The 21,240-nt window shown below is 64.1% G+C and overlaps 1 protein-coding gene across 1 annotated transcript in view; it reads left to right on the forward strand.

Moving 5' to 3' along the window:
• LOC104577743 (staphylococcal nuclease domain-containing protein 1-like) overlaps nt 1-21,240 on the forward strand; it is an 84,059-nt gene that overhangs the window by 17,073 nt on the left and 45,746 nt on the right. The window contains exons 11-13 of the mRNA XM_088535080.1: nt 8,536-8,625; nt 14,396-14,496; nt 20,354-20,464. Of these exons, the coding sequence (XP_088391206.1) occupies nt 8,536-8,625; nt 14,396-14,496; nt 20,354-20,464 (302 nt within the window). The remainder of the gene's footprint in view (nt 1-8,535; nt 8,626-14,395; nt 14,497-20,353; nt 20,465-21,240) is intronic.

Genomic DNA, 21,240 nt, shown 5'->3' on the forward strand with positions numbered 1-21,240 from the left:
CCCCCGCGCTCCTCCCTAGCAGCGGCAGAGCCGGAGCACCCGGCCCGAGGGATCCGCTTCCCGCTGCCGGGATCTGCCCTGCGTCCGCATCGCGGCCGGGCGCCTTCCTATTCCTCTTCTGGACAAACTAAAACTCAGTGCAAACGACTCCCGTGGCCTTTCCTCTGCCGCCGTGGTGAGGCCCAGCATCCTTCCCCCAATCCCAGGAAGAATGTGGGATCCCTTCCCGCTGCGTGCACAGTGCTGGGGACTGCACACGGGCAGGGGCCTCTCCTGTGTCCCGGGGTGATCCCAGCGGTCCCGGGGTGATCCCAGCGTTCCCGGGGTGCCCGCTGCTCCAGGCAGTGCTTCCTTTGGAGCTGCATCCTGGGAGCTGCAGGAGCCCGGAGGCGGCTCCCGCTGCCGATGGCCCCGGGACTTGCTTTTCCACGGGATCAAATAAGGAGAAGAAACGAGCTCGGGGGAGCAGGGGTGGGCTGAGAAGCGGCTTTTGGCACAGCCAGCAGCTCGGGGCGGGCAGGGCGTGCGGCAGCGCGCGCTCCTGCCGGGGGCTTCTCCGCTTTCCCTGGGCGCTCCCGGCTTATCCCTGCGGTTTGCAGAGCTTGGTTTCAGCTTAACCGTTTTTCCTCCGAATTCATCCCTCCGGACGGCTCCGTTGCGGCGTCTCGTTAGCAGCCCCGCGCTCCGCCAGCCCCGCTCGCTCGCGTGATGCGAGCGGAGCGCTCGCAGCACCTATCTAAATGAACATCTTAATTGGCGCTGCTGGCAGGGGGTGGCACGCGGAGGGGAGATGCGCAGGAGCCTGCGAGCGCCCTGCGCGCCGGCAGCGCTGCGGGATGCGCGGGGCCGCCGGGGCCGCGTGCGCTGCAATGACACCGCAAGGTTGACACCGGTGCGGCTGCCTGCAAGGTTGGCTTGTGCCTCGAAGGTTGGCTTGTGCCTCGCAGCGTGTTCCGTGTCCCGTCGGGATGCGCGCATCCCATCCCGCGCGCACGCGGATCCCCTGCGCCGTCGCTGCTCCGTCCGGGCGATGCTTTCCCCGGAGTCCCTCCAACCGCAGGGCTGCTTATGGAGATGCTTCTGTGCTGCGAGGAGCGTTGCTGATTCCCCCAGAGGAATTCCGCTTCCTCCAGCTCCTCCTCCACCTTTCCAACCGTCCTGCTTTCCTCTCAGCTGCTCCTTGCATTTCATCTCCTTCTTGCTTAGGATTTTCCTGCATTTTGTTCCTTCTGCCACACGTTTCCACCTGCTCTTCCTCCTTGTCCCTTCCCTGTTTTGGGGCTGATGTGGGTGGACGCTCCTTCTCCACAGGTCCCTAGTGCTGCACTCCAGCCTCCCGCTGTTCTTCCCGGAGCGGCATCCGTCCCGCTTCCAGCTCGAGCTGGGTTCTCCATCCCTTGACCAGGGAGGCCGCTGCTCAGTGTCCCATCCCGCTTTTCCATTCCTTGGGGAACTTCTTGGCATTTCCAGCCTCCCAGGAGCCCAAAGCAACCAGCCCTGGGCAAACCTAGAAATCCTCCTGGAGCAGCCGAGCTCCGGCTTCAGCACCGTCCTGCCCGGTCAGGACAGCGGGAATCTCCTTGTCCTCCGGAGCCCGGATCCCTGCGTGGTGCCCGCTCATGGGCAGCACCCCTGGACCGGGATCCAGGCTCCGTCGCTCCGGGACGATGCTGCATCCCGCTCCACAGCTTTTCCATGGGGGCGGGCAGGCCGCTACCGCGCGCGCCCGGCTCCGCTTCCGGAGCCGCTCTTGTTTCCCTGTTTTTTCGAGCAGGATTCGTACTACGAAAAGCTCGCCGCACTCCAAGAGCATGAAAGATTAATGAGGAGCAAACCCAGGCACTCATCAGTGTCTCGTCTCCGCTAAATTGCAGTTACAAGGATCATGGCAACTCATCCATGTGTTGTGTAACCGAACTGATTGCGGGCACGGACGGGGCGCGTGGCGGGCCCGGCTCCGCCGCCGGAGCAGCACGGCGTAAAATGCTAAGTGCTCCGGCATATGGCCTTAATGTAGTCTAAATATTGGCAGAGGAGAGGTGCGCCGGAGGAGACGGGCGCCGCGAGTGGGGGCACCGAGTTCCCTGATCAATATTTAATAGGGGCTGGAAGCGCTTCCCGGGAGAAGACGCATGAAGTCAGCATGTTCCTCAACCTGTTTTTTGCCCTGCGGGCGGAACGCGGCGTAAAAGCGATGAGCTTGCATCTCTCCCCGCTCCCTTCCCCCAAGGCTGCCCGGCGCTGGAGAGCCGGCGCTCGGCGTTTCATCGGATCGCTGCAATACGGATCCGGCGCTTGCCCCTGCTCCCGCGGTCCCTTGGCCTCGCGGGGCTGCCCTTGCTGGATGCCCGGAGCCTTCCTCCGACCTCCTTCCTCCTCCTCGCTCCGTGGGCAAGTGGGGCGGGATGGCTGCACACGAGCTGGCACAGCTGGCTCCGGCATGGATTAGGCCCCGCGGTGTCCCCATTAATTGTTCACGGTTCGGAGAGCCAAACTCAGCAAAAAAGCAAAGGAAATGGGGGAAAAAAAGGCAGCGGCGGGTGGTGAAGCGGAGGGGAGCGGCTGCTCCCAGCTTTCCAGGCTCCCGGCCAGCCGCCCGGCTGGATCCCGCTCGCGATCCTGCTGCTGGGGACGAGGCGGGCAGGGGCTCCCGGCAGCCTCGGAGCCACCGGCTGTGCCGGGAGCAGCGCCTGCGCACCGGGCTCTGCGCGCTTCCCAAAGAGCGTGACCTGGAGTACCGGGATGCTCCGGACCCAGCGGAGCTGCGGTGACGCAGGGGCTCGCTGGAGACTGCGGCCAGCACGGATGCTCGGAGGAGGCTGAGGCCAATGTGGATGTTCGGAGGATGTTGAGGCCAGCACGGATGCTTGGAGGAGGCTGAGGCCAGCGTGGATGCTCGGAGGAGACTGAGGCCAGCATGGATGTTTGGAGGACGTTGAGACCAGTGAGGACACTCGGAGGGGGTTGAGGCCGGTACGGATGCTCGGAGGAGGTCATGGACAGTGTGCATACTTGCAGGATGTTGAGGCCAACACAGATGCTCAGAGGAGGTCAAGGCCAGTGTGAATGCTCAGAGGAGGCGGTTGAGGCCAGCGTGGCTGCTCGGAGGAGGTCGAGGCCAGCACGGATGCTCGGGGGCAGTTGAGGCCTGCACGGATGCTCGGAGGAGGCTGTGGCCAGCATGGATATTCAGAGGAGGTCGACGCCAGCACAGATGCTTGGAGGCAGTTGAGGCCTGCACGGATGCTCGGAGGAGGCTGTGGCCAGTGTGGATGCTCAGAGGAGGTCGAGGCCAGTGAGGATGCTCAGAGGAGGTTGAGGCCAGCGTAGATGTTTGGAGGAGGTCATGGCCAGCCTGCATACTTGCAGGATGTTGAGGCCAACATGGATGCTTGCAGGAGGTTGAGGCCAGTATGGATGCTAGGAGGAGATTGAGGCCAGTGCGGCTGCTCGGAGGAGGTCGAGGCCAGCACAGATACTTGGAGGAGGCTGCGGCCAGCGCAGATGCTTGAAGCAGGTTGAGGCCAGTGCGGATGCTCAGAGGAGATCATGGACAGCGGGCATATTTGCAGGATGTTGAGGCCAGTGTGGATGCTCGGAGGAGGTTGACGCCAGCACGGATGCTCGGAGGAGGTCGAGGCCAGCCTGCATACTTGCAGGATGTTGAGGCCAGCACAGATACTTGGAGGAGGTCGAGGCCAGCCTGGATGCTTGGAGGAGGTCGAGGCCAGCCTGCATACTTGCAGGATGTTGAGGCCAGCACAGATACTTGGAGGAGGTCGAGGCCAGCCTGGATGCTTGGAGGAGGTCGAGGCCAGCCTGGGTGCTCGGAGGAGGTCAAGGCCAGCGCGGATGCTCGGAGCAGAGCTTCCCACAGCGCAAGATCCCTCCGGTTGCACTTGGGGACCGACTGCGCACACTCCTGCTCCTAGAGATGCACGTGGCCCTGCACAAACAGTGCGTTTGCTTTCTCCCTTTTCCCCTTGTTTTTCCCCCTGTCTGGCATTGCACGAGCCCTGTGTTTCCCGAGGCTGGAGAAAGTGGGAAGGTAGAAGCGGAGCAGCTCGGTGCCTGCGGGTGACTGTCCCCGCTGTGGCCGGGCGCGCTGCCCTTGGGTGTCCGAAGGCAGCACGCTCGCAGAGGCGCATGGAGAGCGCAGCAGTATGGAGCATGCTCATGCACGCCCGCTGCGCGTGGATCAGCCGTCGCTGGGCAGGAATCGCCTCCGAGGCTCCTCTCCACCATGGGCGAAACTGCTGAGGTTGGGGATGAAGAGGAGCATCGAAGCCGCCGCAGAAAGCGGGTCCCAGTGTGCCGCGAGCCCTGTGCTCACAGGGGACAGCAGTCATAGAATCATGGAATCCCAGAATGGTGAAGGTTGGAAGGGACCTTTAGGGATCACCCAGTCCAACCCCTGCACACGCAGGGTCACCTAGAGCACGTGGCACAGGACTGCGTCCAAGCGGGTTTGAAGATCTCCAGAGAAGGAGACTCCACAACCTCTCTGGGCAGCCTGTTCCAGGGCTCTGGCACCCTCACTGGGAAGAAACTTTTCCTTAAGTTCCTGTGGAACTTTTGGTGTTTCAGTTTGGGGCCGTTTCCTCTAGTTGTGTCGGTGGCCACCAGTGCAAAGAGGCCGCCCCATCCTCCTCACTGCCTCCCTTGAGGTACTTCTAGACACTGCTCAGGTCCCCTCTCAGCCTTCTCTTCTCCAGCTGAACAGGCCCAGCTCCCTCAGCCTCTCCTCACAGGGCAGATGTTCCAGGCCCCTGATCATCCTCGTAGCCCTGCGCTGGACTCTCTCCAGCAGCTCCACATCCCTCTTGTCCTGTGGAGCCCAGAACTGGACACAATACTGCAGATGTGGCCTCAGCAGGGCTGAGCAGAGGGGCAGGATCCCCTCCCTCACCTGCTGGAGACGCTCTTCTTAACGCACCCCAGGATCCCGTTGGCCTTCTTGGCCACGAGGGCACACACCAGTCTGGTAGGGCAAGCACAGGAGCGGCTCAAATCCAAGCTCAGCAGCACTGCTCTGGGTATCCAGAGGGAGGATATCCCACCTGGGAAGATGCGCAGGCTACGGGTGGTTGCTCTAGAGTAGGAATGCAGCCATGCATGCACACACACATGCATGGCATGCGCACCAGGTACGCGCATACGTATTGCTTGCAGCCATGGGTGCACATATGTGTTTCATGCACCCCTGTGTGCACGTGCTGTATGCACCCCACGCATGCATATGTGTTGCACGCACCCACGTTCGTGCATGTGCATCGCATGCACCATGCATGCCCGCTGCCCGGTGCAGGAGCAGCCTCTGAAGGCCTCTGCCGTGCATGCTCGGCGCATGCCGCGCTGCTCTGGGGCGCTGGGTATTCCCTGCTTTGACGCAGCTCTGCGAGGAGGTGGGAGTTGTTTCCGAGCGGCTGCGAGCGCCGTGAAGTCTCAAAATTAAAAAAAAAAAAGACAACTTCCAAAAGTGCCGGATATTTTTATACATCTCAATTTCCTCATTAACGGTGACATTATCTCCTCGCCCGTGGAGAGGCGGCTCTTGGTCTGTGCGAGCCGCAGAAGCGCCACCAGCTAATGAATTCCCCGGGGACGGGTAATTTTGCACTTAGCTGATTTCTCGGAGCGGCTCCCGCGCAGCTCCCGTGCGGAGGGCGCAGGCGGCAGCGGCGCGCGCCGGCACCGCGGCTCGCTCCGGAGCGCCTCGGGCACCGATGCTGCTGGGGCTGGCAGCGCCTGCGCTGCGTCGGGCAGCCCCGTTCGTGGCCATGCGCTGGCGCCCGGCCGTGCCCGAGCGCGCAGCGAGGTCGCTCCCCGCGCGCTCCCGGCGACGCAGCGCGAGCCAAGCGGCGCCTCCAATTAGCCCGAGCGTTTAATTTAATACGAGTGACTGAAAAACATACGCGTGCCGCGTCGCAAGAGTGTCGCCTGTAATTACAAATTATCTCAGTCCCGCGGCAGCACCGGCGCGTCCGTAATCGCCTTCTGAGTGGCTTTGTGAGGGGCTCTGAGCCGTGGGGCTGCGGGTGGATGCGCAGGGGACGTGGCAGGGCGATGTGGCAGGGGATGCGGTGTCCCTGCGGGACAGCCTGGCTGCACCACGCATGGGTCAGGACAGCGCTGCTGCACTGTGCACGGGTTGGGACAGCCCTGCTGCACTGTGCATGGATCGGGACACCAGGCTGCACCGTGCATGGATCGGGACAGCCCTGCTGCACCGTGCACGGGTCAGGACACCCGGCTGCACCATGCATGGGTCAGGACACCCAGCTGCACCGCACATGGATTAGGACATGCAACTGCACCGTGCACGGGTCGGGACACCTGGCTGCCCCATGCATGGGTCGGGACACCTGGCTGCACCGTGCATGGGTCAGGGCACCCAGCTGCACTGCACACGAGTTGGGACACCTGGCTGCACCATGCATGGGTTAGGACATGCAGCTGCACTGTGCACGGGTCGGGACACCCGGCTGCCCCATGCATGGGTCGGGACACCTGGCTGCACTGCACAGAGCTCAGGACAGCAGGCTGCACCGTGCATGGGTCAGGGCACCCAGCTGCACTGCACACGGGTTGGGACACCCGGCTGCACCATGCATGGGTTAGGACATGCAGCTGCACTGTGCACGGGTCGGGACACCCGGCTGCCCCATGCATGGGTCGGGACACCTGGCTGCACCGTGCATGGGTCAGGGCACCCAGCTGCACTGCACACGAGTTGGGACACCTGGCTGCACCATGCATGGGTTAGGACATGCAGCTGCACCGTGCACGGGTCGGGACAGCCCTGCTGCACCGCACACAGGTCGGGACACCCAGCTGCACTGCACACGGATTAGGACATGCAGCCGCACCGTGCACGGGTCGGGACACCCGGCTGCACCGCTCGAGGCCCCGGCCTTGCTCCGGCGCTGCCACTTTCTCTTGCAGCCGGTGGTGTCGTCTCTTGCTCTCGCCGCTCGCTCCTGGATGTACCAAGCTCTCGGAGGCAGAGCCGGCTCCGGCGCAGCCCCTGGCACTGCAGATCCCAGCCCTGGGCACCCCTTGGTGCATCCCCTCTGCTGCACGGTGCCAACCGCCAGCTCAGACGTTTCCCTGTGCCCTGATGCTCCCGCAGGAGCTGGCACCTTCCCATTGCCTCCCGCTCCATACGGCTCGCTCCGCTCCCCGCACTCCCTCCCCGCAGAGCCCGCTCGATGCATCGACCTCCCCGCTAATAAACTGCCTCTCTCGACGCGCATCTCTGATTAAATAAAGCTAATTTTTGTGTTTAATGACTTCCCCGCGCGGCTGGGGAGGCCACGGCAGCTCCCGGCTTTGCAGGGACGCACGGGGATGACACATGGCACCAGCAGCGGTGCAGGAGGTGACGCCGGGCCCGGTGCAGGCGCACGGGGCGGCCGCTGCGCTCTTAGCGCGCGTGTTGCTCTCTCCACATGCACCAGTGCTCGGCGCAAGCTCGGCCATGAGCAGCTCCACGGAGCAACGGGATCCTGGAGGCTCCCGAGAGCCGCCTCCTTGCACGGATTTTGCTGCCAGAAGCTGCACAGCTCAGGGTCGGGTCCCGCCGAGACCCATGTGGATCTCCGAGGCCGCTGTTTTCTCTTCCCATTTTTAAGGCAAGCATTTGCTTTTGTGCAATTGCCTGGAGAGCTGTGGTGGTGCTTGGAGTGGAGGCCGCCGAGCCGGAGGATGCGTGCAGGGCGCCGGCTCCCAGGGATGCTCCAAGGCATCCCACGGGCTGCCGGCCCGGATGCTTCCCGGAGCGCCGTGCCGAGCGCCACGGCCGCCTTCTCTGCCGCTTTTCCCTGCGGTCGGTGCCAGAGGCACCAGAGCAGACTCGGAGCTGGCGCTTGTCCCCGATGCTGCCTGCACGGCCCCCTCCTGCCCCTTCCCACCGCGGCGTTCAGTGGGATTAGGAATTTAACAGCCTGTGCCAGATAGACACTTAAACAAGCAATAAATCTGCAGTTCGTTAGCGAGGATTAATTAGTGTTTGCACAGCGCGTTGCCCGTGCAAAGCCGTAGACAGGCGGGCGGTGATACTTGCTCTGCGGTTCCGCTGGAGCCCGCTGCTGCCCGGAGCGGTGCCCGGATGGATGATGCTTCAGTCCTGAAAATCCGTGTCGCTCGGGGAGCTCGTGCAGCCGGGTGCCCTCTGCTCCCCTTTCCCAGCACTTTATCCCATTAATCCCAGGCCAATAACACGCTTGTCTAGCGAGCAGCTCCCAAACAAGGGCCATGCACAGCAGGGACAGGGCAGTGCCAGGGAGGCTGCTCCGACATTCCCATCCGGCTCCAGGGTGGGATTGCACCAAGGATCCTGCTTTGGAATGGGAGAGCATGGGATCGGCAGGATGCTCCGCACACCTGCGTTGCAGCGGCCGCGCTGGCCCGGGGATGCAGCGGGGCCGGGGAGGACGCGGGTGCCGGTGCGGGCGGGCGCCGCGTGCCGGGAGCGTTCCCGCAGGGAATGGCGCCGCTCGGCTCACCCCGTGCCTCTTCCCCCGTGTGCTGCAGGACAAGAACCGCAAGCTGCGGCCGCTCTACGACATCCCCTACATGTTTGAGGCCCGGGAGTTCCTGCGCAAGAAGCTCATCGGGAAGAAGGTAGGCGGCAGGGCCGGGGCTCGCGGGATAACGGATTGGAAAACGGGATTCGGAGAGGGCCGGGGAAGTCCGGCACTGTAGGATGCTCCCAGGACAGCCCAGGCTGGGGCTCGCACGGGATGCAGGATGCGGATGCGCGTGCCCTGTCCCAGGGATGCTGCCAACCTGCGCCACTGTTTTTCCCTTCTTTTCCCTGGCATATTTCTCTGGGCTGTTTTAGAGCAATTGGGGGAGCGAGGAACATAATGTGCGCTTAACGACCGAGGCACATGCTCAGGATGCAATTTTCAAACACTCGTAAAATGGTCAAATAAAATCAATTTCCTTGGTGGCACGGCAGCTCACTGCTGCTCGTCGAGGGCTATTGCCATGCCTAATTGCATCTTGCCATTTTAGAGCCCTGTTTATATATATATTAAAATAAAATAAAATAAGAAAAAAGAAAAGCAGCTCGTGAGACTTTCCTACTGGGAAGTCGGCAACTTTCCTGGCTTGGAATAGGCTGCAGGGAGGCAGATGAGTGTGTGGGGGGCACGCGGGCTATGGAGATGGGAAGCAAGCAGTGCCAATCCCTATGGAAAGCGGAGTGGCCGGTGCATGCGGGACGGCTGCGGTGCTGAGCGGAGCGTCGGGAATCGGGCGCTCGGGCTCCTTTGCTCCTGCATCATCTGCATTATAAATATTTCCTCTGTCAGCTCCACGTTTTTCACTTCGGATTAATGTGATTGAGGAAAGCGAGGAAAAAAAACCCTCTGCGTTAATGACGAGAGGCGTCGCTCGCGGGGACGCGCGGGCTGATGCGAAGCGACAGGCTCGCGGGAGGCGGCCGGCCCGCGCGCTCGCGCGCGCTGCCAGCGTCCGTGGGGCCTCCCACCCCTGCAGACCCCTGCAGACCCCCCCGGTGCTGTCCCTGCACCCGTGACCTTGTCTCCTGGTGGCTGTCCCTGCGAGGGTGACCTTGTCCCGCCAGGGGACCTCCTGGCACAGGTGACTGTGTCCTCCGGATGCCTTCTGCACGCTGGGCAACCTTGTCCCCCGGTGCAGTCCCTGCACCTTTAACTGTGTGCCCCGGCTGCAGCCCTCCCCAGTGACCTTGTCCCAAGTGCCATCCTTGCACCTGCGACCTAATTCGCTGCGCGGGGCAACCTTGTCCCCCAGGTGCGTCCCCACATGGAACAACCTTGTCCCCTGGGTGCTGTCCCTGCACCTGTGACCTTGTTCCCTTAGTGCATCCCTGCATCTGTGACTGTGTCCCCTGGGTGCTGTCCCTGCACTGGGCGATCTTGTTCCCTGAGCGCCATCCTTGCACCTGCGACCCTGTGCCCTGGGTGCCATCCCTGCACCTGTGACCTGTTCCCCTGGGTGCTGTCCCTACATGGGGTGACCTTGTCTCTGGGTGCTGTCCCTGCCTGGCATCGCAGCTGCTGCCTCGGTGGCTGCTCCTGCTCCGGGCTCTGCCGCGGTGTCCGGCTAACGTGACACCCCCGATGCCACCATGCGCTGCAGCGATGGCTCGTGGTGGCGGCTGGGCACCTCTGTGGGGACCGGAGAGGGACCACGGGGGCTCTGCCGCTGCATCCCGGGCAGCCGTCCCTTCCATCCTCATCCATCCGGGGCTCTGTCACTGCATCCTGGGCAGCTGTCCCTTCTGTCCCCATCCATCTGGGGCTCTGCTGCCACATCCCGAGCAGCCGTCCCCTCTGTCCCCATCCACTGGGGGCTCTGCTGCCGCATCCCAGGCAGCCGTCCCCTCCAACCCCATCCATCCAGGGCTCTGCCGCTGCATCCCGGGCAGCCGTCTTCTCCATCCCCATCCATCTGTGGCTCTGCCACTGCATCCCGGGTAGCCATCCCCTCCAACCCCATCCATCCAGGGTTCTGCCACTGCATCCCGGGTAGCCATCACCTCCATTCCCATCCATCCAGGGTTCTGCCGCTGCATCCCAGGTAGCCGTTCCCTCTGTCCCCATCCACTGGGGGCTCTGCTGCCGCATCCCAGGCAGTTATCCCCTCCATCCCCATCCATCCTGGGCTCTGCCGCTGCATCCTGGGTAGCCATCCCCTCCATCCGCATCCATCCAGGGTTCTGCCACTGCATCCCAGGTAGCCGTCCCCTCCATCCCCATCCATCTGGGGCTCTGTTGCTGCATCCCAGGCAGTTATCCCCTCCATCCCCATCCATCTGGGGCTCTGCTGCCGCATTCCAGGCAGCCGTCCCCTCCATCCCCATCCATCCGGGGCTCTGCCACTGCATCCAGCGGCTGCACCAGGGCGTCTGCTGCCAAACGGAGCTGCTGGAATTGCTTCCAGAAATACCCCCCTCCTTCCCTGCATCCGCCCTCGCTGCCAAGGAAGCACCGGAGGGACAAGAAGAAATATCACCGTGGCGCCGGCTGCTTCCTGCGCCGCGGCCCCGCACGGCCGGCTCGCCCGCGCTCGGCGCGGTGCTCAGCGCGTTAGTGCTGGGGCCGGGCGGCCGCTAACCACATTTGAATTCCCAGGGCCCTCGAGATGGATGGGATAGGATATATTTCCTCTCCTGCTCTTTCATCAAAGCAGCATGGAGCTTTATGGAGCGCCGAGGTTTATGGCGCGTTACCGCTCCCTCTAGCAGAGCTCGCGTGTTCTGCTGGGCTCGGGCAGGGGATTTTGCTGCTCTCGCTTGGCCCGGTGGCTACTGGAGCCCCTGGCCTGGGGGAGCCCGTCGGGAGAGGTGGCTCTGCACCCGGAGCCTCCGGCCTCCTGCCTTTTCCAAGGATTGCAGCTCCCTGCTGCTGGCCGGGGCCCCACGAGCCATGCATGCTGCTCCCCGATGTGTGCTTGTCTTGCAGGACTGGTGCAACCCTCCTGAGAGTGCACGCTGCACCCTGATGCATGCACTGGCAGCAACATTGCAACCCCCCAAGGATGCATGCTGCTCCCCGATGTGCACACTTGCAGTCCTGGTGCAACCCCGAAGGATGCACACTGCTCCCCAGCACGTGCACTTGCAGTACTGGTGCAACTCCCAAGGATGCATGTTGCTCCCAGATGTGTGCTTGTGCTCACAGCACCAGTGCAACACCCCAAGGATGCAGGTTGCTCCGCGATGTGCATACTTGCAGTGCTGATACAACCCCTCAAGGATGCATGTTGCTCCCCAATGCATGCACTTGCAGTACTGATGCAACCCCGCAAGGATGCAGGCTGCTCTCTAACGTGCAGGATTGCACTTGCAGCACTGGTGCAACCCCTGCAAGCGAGGGGCACCCTCCCCAGCGAGCCCCCTCGCTGCAACGTGCCCCGCAGTGGGATATGTGGCCGTGGCCACCGCCTCCGTTGCCCACCCACGTTCAGTGGCCACGGCGCAGGGTGGATTTGCAGGCAGCTGCTCCCACGCCAGGATAACGCCTGGTGTGTGCGCGCCGTGGGCCGGCTCGCGCATGGAGCTGCCATCGATCCCGGCGCCACGGAGCAGCTTTTTTAATTATGCCGTGACACAGGCAATCGAACAGAGGCTGAATGGGCACTCCTGGCCCTTCTGCTAATTAGCTGGGGGGATTAATCACCCGCGTGGAGGGAGATGGCACGAGATAACTCGCTGCAGCGCGTCCCTGGGGTGGCTGCTGTGAGATGGTGCTTGCTCTGGGATTGCCTCTTTCTCTGCACAAGCCTCCTGCCTTAGCAACCAGGGGAGGGAGCAGCGCATCCCGGCACGCATCCCGGTCCCGAATCCCCACCCTGGCATTGCCAAGGGTCTGGGCATTCCCAGCAATGGGATTCCTGGCTTGGGGAGCATCCTCTGTAGCGCGGTGTGCACAGGCTGCGTGCATTGCCCCACGGCTCCATGCAGCCCCTTGCTGCAGTGGTGCATTGCCCAGGAGGGGCACTGGGAAGCACTGGGAAGTGACACCGGAGCGAGCCGGATCCTGCGGTGCCGGAGCCGGTGCCGGGGGCGAGCCCGCCCGGTGTGGGGCTTTGCAGGGAGCTGCGCCCGCGCGCCGGGCTGCGTCACCGCTGCGGAGCGAGCAGCGCGCGGAGGCTGCTCCGAGGCTGCTGGAGAGCTCGCAGCTGCCAAAGCGGGCAGGAATCTTCCCGTCCTCCCTGCAGCGCGTGCAGCTGCGGCGAGCAGCGCGGGGACGGCTGCCAGCGCACCCGGCGCGTGACGCCGCGCGGGGCTCGCGGCTCCGCGCTCACGGGGGAGGGCGAAGGCAGCGGGCGCACGGGCGGCTCCGCTCCCGTCCAGGAATCGTGGCCGTTTCCTCCCTTGCAGCTCCTCTTCCTCGGCCGCTTTCTCCCCCGAGGGAGCCTGCCCGGGGACGCCGGCTCCCTGCGCGTCCCCGCGAGGTTATTCCTGGTTCCACCAGGCTCTGCCGAGCGCGTTTTGCTGCAAACCCGGCGGTTTTGCAGGGTCTGGCACAGGTGTGGGCGGGTGGCTGCATGGCCAGGCCGTGTCCCTGCCCCACGCGGCCCCGTGCGCAGTGTCGCCGCGTGTTGTGCGCGCTGCGGCCGGCGCGGGAGCCGGCGGCGGCTGCAGATGGCAGGGGTGGGTGGCAGACCAGACTTGCGCTGCTATAATTACCGCCGGAGCCGCCTGTGGATCTGCAGGCCCTCCTCGTTCGCGCGCTCCCGGCGGATATTTTTGCCTCCCCTGCGAGCTCCCGCCACGTGCAGGCACCGGGAAGGGGCCCGAGGGCACTTGGGTGCTCCCTGCCGTGGGTTCGGCGCGTGCTTGCCTTGCAGCCGGATCCGGGCTGCTCCGTTGCAGCGCACAGAGCACGCATGGGGCTGCGGGGGTCTCCGGGCGTCCCCGTTGCAGCCCCGCAGTGCGCACGGGGGGCGCTGGGGAGGGCGCTGCGGAGCGCGCGGGCGGCGCGGGGCCGCGTCTCCTGCAGCGAGCGCGCCGCCCGGGTGATTTAATTCGCCCTGACTGCGGCTGACCTTGGAAAGGCGCCGATCGACGGCCGCCATCGATGCCGGCGCCGGGCGCGGGCTGCTCGGTGCCGCGGGGCGCACGGGGCACACGGGGCGCGCGGGGTTGCTGCTCCGCGCTGCACCGCGGCTCCGCTGCAGCCCCATGCGGCCGGGGGGCTGCGAGATGCAGGTCTGCGCTCGGGATGTGCCGTCCTGGATGTGCCCTGGGTTCGTTTGCTCTGCAGCCAACGAGGAGCCTCTGCTGCCTCCTTCCCTGGTGAAAGCTCCCCAGGGAGGAACCGCTGCAGCCTCCTGGCTCGCTGCAGCACTGCTGCTCGGGCGCGCTTAGGGCCACGGTGTGAGCCAGCGAGTGATCACAGGGCTTTGGGGAGCCCCCGAGCTCCCCTTTTGCATTTCTGCGCTCGGTTAAAACCCCGGCAGCTCCAGCGCAGCCTCCTCTCCAGCGCTCGAGGCCGGCTCTGCCTCGCGCTGCATGAGCGCAGCCAGAGCTGCAGCTCCGAGCGGCACGGTGCATGTGGGAATGCGCCGCGTCTCGGAGCAGCACCCGGTGCCAGTGGTTTGGGACATGCAGCAAACGCCAGGGACTGTCCCCCACCTTGGCAGAGCAGCCTGGGAGCAGCAGTGGTACCAGCGGGGTGGCCAGGGGTGCCGGTGCGGCCGTGGGTGCACAAGGAGGTGGCGCCTGCATGGGGACGGGCGGACGGGGTTTCAGTGCCGAAACGCGTTGCAAACAGCGCGCTGCTCCCCGCGTGCTCACTGCACGCTGTTTGCACGCCTGCTGCAGTGCAAGAACTGAGGCACCGGGGCTTGGTGGCGTTTTGCAAACCCTGACACCGTGTCCCTCTGTCCCGCGCAGGTGAACGTCACCGTGGACTACATCCGACCGGCCAGCAGCGCCACCGAGACCGTGCCCGCCTTCTCCGAGCGCACGTGTGCCACCGTCTCCATCGGAGGGATGTAAGTGCCCGTCCCCGCGCGGCCGCTGCGCTGGGGCGCTCGCGACGGCCGCCTCGGCCCCCGCCGCGGCTCCTGCTGCATCTCTGCCACGGGAACGCGTGCGCCCGGATGGCAGCGTCTCCGGGAGCTGCCGAGTGAGGATTTGTCATCGGCCCTGTTTTCCCCCAGCAGCTCTTTTGGAAAGCGCCCAAAGTGCTTCAGCTCTGCTCGTTCTTTTTTTTTATCCCTTTGCATTAGTCCAAGGCCTGCGGAGGCTGCGCGGGGGGAGCCGCTTCCCGCTGCCGCGGCTGCTCGCGCTACGGCGCTCGCGGCGCGGCCTTTGGTTGCGCACGCGTCGCCCGCGGCTGCAGCCGCGGCACGTGGAGCGAGCCCGCGGCATCCCGGCGAGCTTGCCCTCCGGCTGCAGACCTGCTGCGGCGGGGGCTGCACGCTTGCGGTGCTTGCAGCGTGCTGGCTGCTTGCTGCAGCCCCGGGGAGGAGGGAAGGGGCAGGAGGGACTGGCTCATCCCTGCAGATGGGAACCAGCTGGGGACGTTGGTGCGAGCAAGTGCCACCGAGTTGGGCTCCGGAGACCCCAACCCGCATGTGCAGGAGGATGCCAAGGGGCAGCCCATGCCCGCAGCCCGGCGGGACGTGCATGCGCTGCAGCCCCATCCCTGCGCCGAGCCGGCGCAGCGCGTGCAAGGTCACCGGGAGCCCGCTCCGTGCTCGGCGCGGCGCCAGGGCTTTTCCTTCCCGTGCTGGCAAGGAGCGCTTCGCGGGGAGCTGCCTCCTGCTCTTAGCGTCTCCGGCTGCAAATTGCTTGCAAATAACTTCCGAGCTGCATCCCGGCGCTGGGCGCAAACCTGATGTGAATTTGCAGGGCCACTGGGCGCGTTGACTTCATCGGCGTAATCAGCCCCCGGCGGCGCGCGGCGGGGAGCGGAGCGCGCGGCGCCGGCACACAGAGCCGCCTCTGTGCGGGGCGGGAGCCGGGAAGAAAGCCCGGCTTGTGCGGCCGCCATCCGGGGCGGCCGGCGCTGCTTGGCAGGCGGAGCACGCCCGCCGCGGAGCCGCGGAGCCGCGGCCGGGGGGACGGCGCCGCGGGGGCCTCCGGGCCTCGCGTGGTGCCGGGGACGCGGCGTGGGCGCCGGGTGCCCTACGCGGCGCTGCCCGCTCGGAGCGGGCGCTTCGCCGGGCGCCGGGCTCAGAGGGGCACAGCGCAAACCCGGCACCCTTGGGTGACCCACCTTGGGAGGGACCTCCTGCCTGGGTGTCATAGAATCATAGAATCATGGAATCCCAGAACGGTGAAGGTTGGAAGGGACCTCTAGGGATCACCCAGTCCAAGCCCTGCACACGCAGGGTCACCTAGAGCACGTGGCACAGGACTGCGTCCAAGCGGGTTTGAAGATCTCCAGAGAAGGAGACTCCACAACCTCTCTGGGCAGCCTGTTCCAGGGCTCTGGCACCCTCACTGGGAAGGAATTTTTCCTTAAGTTCCTGTGGAACTTTTGGTGTTTCAGTTTGTGGCCGTTTCCTCTAGTCCTATCAGTGGCCACCAGTGCAAAGAGGCCGCCCCATCCTCCTCACTGCCTCCCTTGAGGTACTTCTAGACACTGCTCAGGTCCCCTCTCAGCCTTCTCTTCTCCAGCTGAACAGGCCCAGCTCCCTCAGCCTCTCCTCATAGGGCAGATGTTCCAGGCCCCTGACAGATGTTCCCTGTCCCGTTGCTGTGTGTCCCTTTGGCTCTTTGGGAAGGCTCACTGGCCTCCCGAGGCATCCCGCAGCATTCCGGGGCATCCTGGAGCATTTTCTGACATTCTGTGGCATCCTGTGGGCTCCTGCAGCATCCCGTTGTATCCCAGAGCATCCTGCAGCATCCTGGGGCATCCCAGTCTCCCACAGCATCCCATGGTGTCCCGTGGATACCGCAGCATCCTGTGGCATTGCATAGTATCCCCTGGCATCCCACAGCATCTCATGGCACCTCATAGCATCCCACAGCATCCCCTGGCATTGCACGGTATCCCATGGCACGGCACAGTGTCCCATGGCATCCCCTGGCACCCTGCAGTGTCCCCTGGCGCCTTGAAGCCTCCTGTGGAACCTGCATCATCCTGCAGCATCCACAGCATCCCACAGCATCCATAGCATCCCGCAGCATCCTGCAGCATCCCGCAGCATCCCATAGCATCCCACAGCATCCTGCAGCATCCCATAGCATCCCACAGCATCCATAGCATCCCACAGCCCCCTGCAGCATCCCACAGCATCCATAGCATCCCACGGCATCCCACAACACCCATAGCATCCCAAAGCATCGCACAGCATCCATAGCATCCCACAGCCTCCTGCAGCATCCCGCAGCATCCCATAGCATTGCACAGCCCCCTGCAGCATCCCACAGCCTCCTGCAGCATCCCACAGCCTCCATAGCATCCCACAACATCCATAGCATCCCACAGCATCCCACAGCATCCTGCAGCATCCCGCAGCATCCCATAGCATCCCACAGCATCCTGCAGCCCCCACAATTCCCGCAGCATCCCATAGCATCCCACAGCCCCCTGCAGCATCCCACAGCATCCTGCATCCCCGCAATTCCCGCAGCCCCCCGCAGCCCCCTGTGGCTCCAGCCCCCCAGTGCCATTGCCAGGCAGTTGCCCCTCGGGGGTGGCCGGTCCCCAGGAGCAGTCCAGGACTGGGGAAAATTGGGGTGGCCGGAGGGGGCTCCTGCGGACACGATTCCTTTGCCACCCCCTTCCTGTTGCGTTTTCAGGGGGAATTGGGACAAATTTAGTGGTGCTGCAGCACGGGGGGCAGGGAAGCCGCTTGCAAGTGGCCACTTTTTGCTCGGCTCTTCTTTTTAAGTGGCAAAAACTATATTTCACGGCCTAATAAGATTTTTTTCCACAGCAACCAGCTTTTCATCCGCATCTTCCCCATCCCGCTCTTTAATCTGGGCTTAGCGGGGGGGGCGCCGCGCGCTCCGGCGGCTCCAACGGATCCAACGTGGAGCGGGCGGCACTGCCCGGGGCGAGCGCAGCCGGAGGGGACGCTGCCAGCCCGGGGGCAGTGCCAATGTGACCTTGTCCTTCACGGGGCTGGGGACAAATAGGTGCCCGTGTGCCTCAGCCGGAGAGGCTGCCAGGAGAGGAGGAGGAGGAGGAGGAAGCAGGGGTTTAATGTGACACTTTAATGTGACTCTGGTGCGGCGAGGCTCGCCCAGGGACCTGCTGCGGTGCAACCTCTGCAGAGCACCCATTGCAGTGCACCCACTGCAGAGCACCCATTGCAATGTACCCTTTGCAGTGCACCCATTACAGAGTGCCTGTTGCAGCGCGCCCACTGCAGTGCTCCGGTTGCAGAGCACCCATTGCAGTGCACCCACTGCAGTGCACCCGTTGCAGAGTGCCTGTTGCAGCGCACCCACTGCAGTGCACCCGTTGCAGAGCAACCATTGCAGTGCACCCACTGCAGTGCACCCGTTGCAATGTACCCTTTGCAGTGCACCCGTTGTAGAGTGCCTGTTGCAGAGCACCCATTGCAGCGCACCCACTGCAGTGCACCCGTTGCAGAGCACCCATTGCAGTGCACCCACTGCAGTGCACCCGTTGCAATGTACCCTTTGCAGTGCACCCATTACAGAGTGCCTGTTGCAGCGCACCCATTGCAGAGCGCCCATTGCAGCGCACCCACTGCAGTGCACCCGTTGCAGAGCAACCATTGCAGTGCACCCACTGCAGTGCACCCATTGCAATGTACCCTTTGCAGTGCACCCATTACAGAGTGCCTGTTGCAGTGCACCCATTGCAGAGCGCCCATTGCAGAGCACCCACCGTGTGCACCTGTTGCAGAGCACCTATTGCATTGCTGCAGAGTACGCATTGCAGAGCACTCATTGCAGAGCGCCCTTCATGCTGCACTCACTGCAGAGCACCCATTGCAGAGCACCCATTGCAGAGTGCCTACCATGTGCACCCGTTGCAGAGCACCTATTGCAGTGCACCCAATGCAGTCATCCATTGTGCTGCAGTTGCTGCAGGGCACCCATTGCAGAGCACCCATTGCAGAGCACCCAATGCAGTCACCCATTGTGCTGCAGTTGCTGCAGGGCACCCATTGCAGAGCACGTATGCCAGTGCACCCGTTGCAGTCACCCATTGTGCTGCAGTTCCTGCAGGGCACCCGTTGCGGAGCACCCATTGCAGAGCACCCTTCATGCTGCATTCGCTGCAGAGCGCCCGTTGCAGAGCACCAGTTGCATTGCAGCGTGCGAGGCAGCGTCTGTGCCTGCTCCTTCGGGATGAAGGGACACGACTCCGGGCACGGAGGCAGGATGAGGATGGGGATCATCCCGCACCCGCTCCCTAGGGATGCAGGGATGCAGCCCGGGGCACAGAGCGGGATGGGGACGGGGGTCACCGGCAGACGCGTTGTGGCACCGGCGTCCCGCGGCTCTGCTGTCGGCAGCTGGGAAGCGAGCGGGGCTGGGTGAGAGCCTGTAGCTTATGTAACGCTGCTTAAAACGCTTCTCCTTACGTAACGTCCTGCAGCGTCCCCGGGCCAGCGCGGCGCCTCTGCCCCCGAGCCCGGCCGAGCCTCCGATGGCTTCTCCCGGGATGCGGCTTTGCTCGTGGGCACCGGCGCGCTCTGCGGGCGCAGCAGCTGCAGGGCTGCAGGGCTGCGGGGCTGCAGGGCTGCAGGGCTGCAGCGCGCGCGGTGCCCGCGCTGCTCCCCGTCCCGCGCAGCCCCTTCCCGCACCCGCATTCCCGCTGTTCCGCGTTAGCGAGCGGAGCGTGCGCGGCTCCTCCGGGAGGCCCTGGGCTGCCCTCCGTCCCCTCTGCTCCCTCTTCCCGGCTCTGGCTCCCGCTGCTCCTTTCCCTGGAGCAGGGCTGGGGTCTGGGGATGGGGACATAGGGCCACCCGGAGCGAGGGGCGCTGTCAGTGTGGAGCAGCGCGGTGGCACCGCGGGCTGTCCCCAGGGTGTCCTGGCCACGTGTCCCTGCGCGGGGCCACGAGCTGGAGGAAGGAGCTGGGATTAGGGCAGGGTCCTCTCCAGCTGGGATCCTGCTGGGGCTGAGCCACCCGTGCCCTGGGCCATGCAGTGCCGTGCGGTGCTGTGCAGTGCTGTGCAGTGCCATTTGGTGCCGTGTGGTGCTGTCTGGTACCATGCAGTGCCATGCAGTGCTGTGCAGTGCCATGCAATGCTGTGCAATGCTGCGCAGTGATGTGCAATGCTGTGCAGTGCCATGCAGTGCTGTGCAATGCTGCACAGGGATGTGCAATGCCATGCAGTTCTGTGTGGTGCTGTGCGGTGCCGTCTGGTACCATGCAGTGTCATGCAGTGCCGTGCAGTGCCATACAATGCTGTGCAATGCTGCGCAGTGATGTGCAATGCTGTGCAGTGCAGTGTAATGCTGTGAAGTGCTGTGCAGTGCCGTGTAATGCTAGGCAGCGTCATGCAGTGCCATGCTATACAGTTTTGTGCTGTGCCATGCCATGCCGTGCGGTCCCGAAGCTGCAGCTTCACGTGGTGCAGCACCATGCAGCTCGTTTGGACGGTGCAACGTGAGGCCAAAGCCACGTGCTTGCCCCGAATGCGCTGCTCCCCGGCTGCAGGGCTTGCAGAGCGCTGCCGCCCGCTGCAGCTCGCAGCCTCCTGGCAGTCGCTTATCACCCCCAGCTCCAGGGCTATTTGGGGCTCCCGCTGGGCTTGTGCAGCACCAGTTCCTTTGTGGGGCAAGAGGCAGCCCCGGAGCACCCGTGTCCCCATGCAGGGCACCCTGCCCCATCACATGTGCCCCGTGGGGGCTTGCGGGACGCACGAGTCGCGTGCCCGCCCGTGCTGAGCCCCGCGCGCCTCTCGTTGCAGCAACATCGCCGAAGCCCTGGTCAGCAAGGGCCTGGCCACCGTCATCCGCTACCGGCAGGACGACGACCAGCGCTCCTCGCACTACGACGAGCTGCTGGCCGCCGAGGCCCGGTGAGTGTCCCCAGGGCCCGTGCCCGCCGTCCCCAGGGCCCGCAAGCGCGTCGGCTGCAAAACTCCCTGCGGCTCCGAGGAGGAAGGCTCATAAGTGGGTGCTTCTCCCGTTTGCTTTGGATAAGCATTGCCTGAGCTCTGCAAAAAGCCTTCAGCTCCCCCAAAAAGGGTCAATCCCAGGAAGCCGCCGGTGTCCTGAGCCGGCCGGGAGCTGAGGGCGCTCGTCCCATGCGGCGCGTGGAGCAGGATCCCTGGCATCTCGCCGAGCACCTCCCGGCTCCAGTGAATCCAGCCAGGATGAACCTCAGCCCTGCGGCACCTGCTCATGTTTCACCTGCTAAATGGCTTCCCTAGACAGCGCGCGCTCGGGCTACTTAGCGCAGATAGATTTTAACCTGGAAGAAGCTCATTTCCATTCGAATGGGAAGGTTGCTGGGGTATTTTGCATTGAAAGCGCTTCGCGTGATTAAGCCCTGAAAGAAACACTGATGATTCCAGGTTCCCCTGGAGCATCCGTGCCTGCTGCATTGGCACACAGGTGCACCAGTGCATTGGTGCACTGGTGCATCAGTGCGCTGGTGCATCGATGCACGGATGCAATAGTGCATTGCTCTTGCTGTTAATTCCCCCCGTTGTTCTGGGAACAAATTGGTTGAATTTGGTGGTGAGGGCAGATGTTGGGTATGAGCTGAGGCTGGGTGAGCGTCGGGGAGCTGCTAATTGGGATTAGCAGGCTAACGAGGTGGCAGCTCCCTCGTGCTGACGGCTGGTGTCTC

The sequence above is a fragment of the Tinamus guttatus genome, unplaced genomic scaffold, assembly GCF_059628265.1.
Source record: "Tinamus guttatus ecotype Peru unplaced genomic scaffold, ASM5962826v1 Tinamus_guttatus_pri_ptg000613l, whole genome shotgun sequence".
Lineage (NCBI taxonomy): Eukaryota > Metazoa > Chordata > Aves > Tinamiformes > Tinamidae > Tinamus > Tinamus guttatus.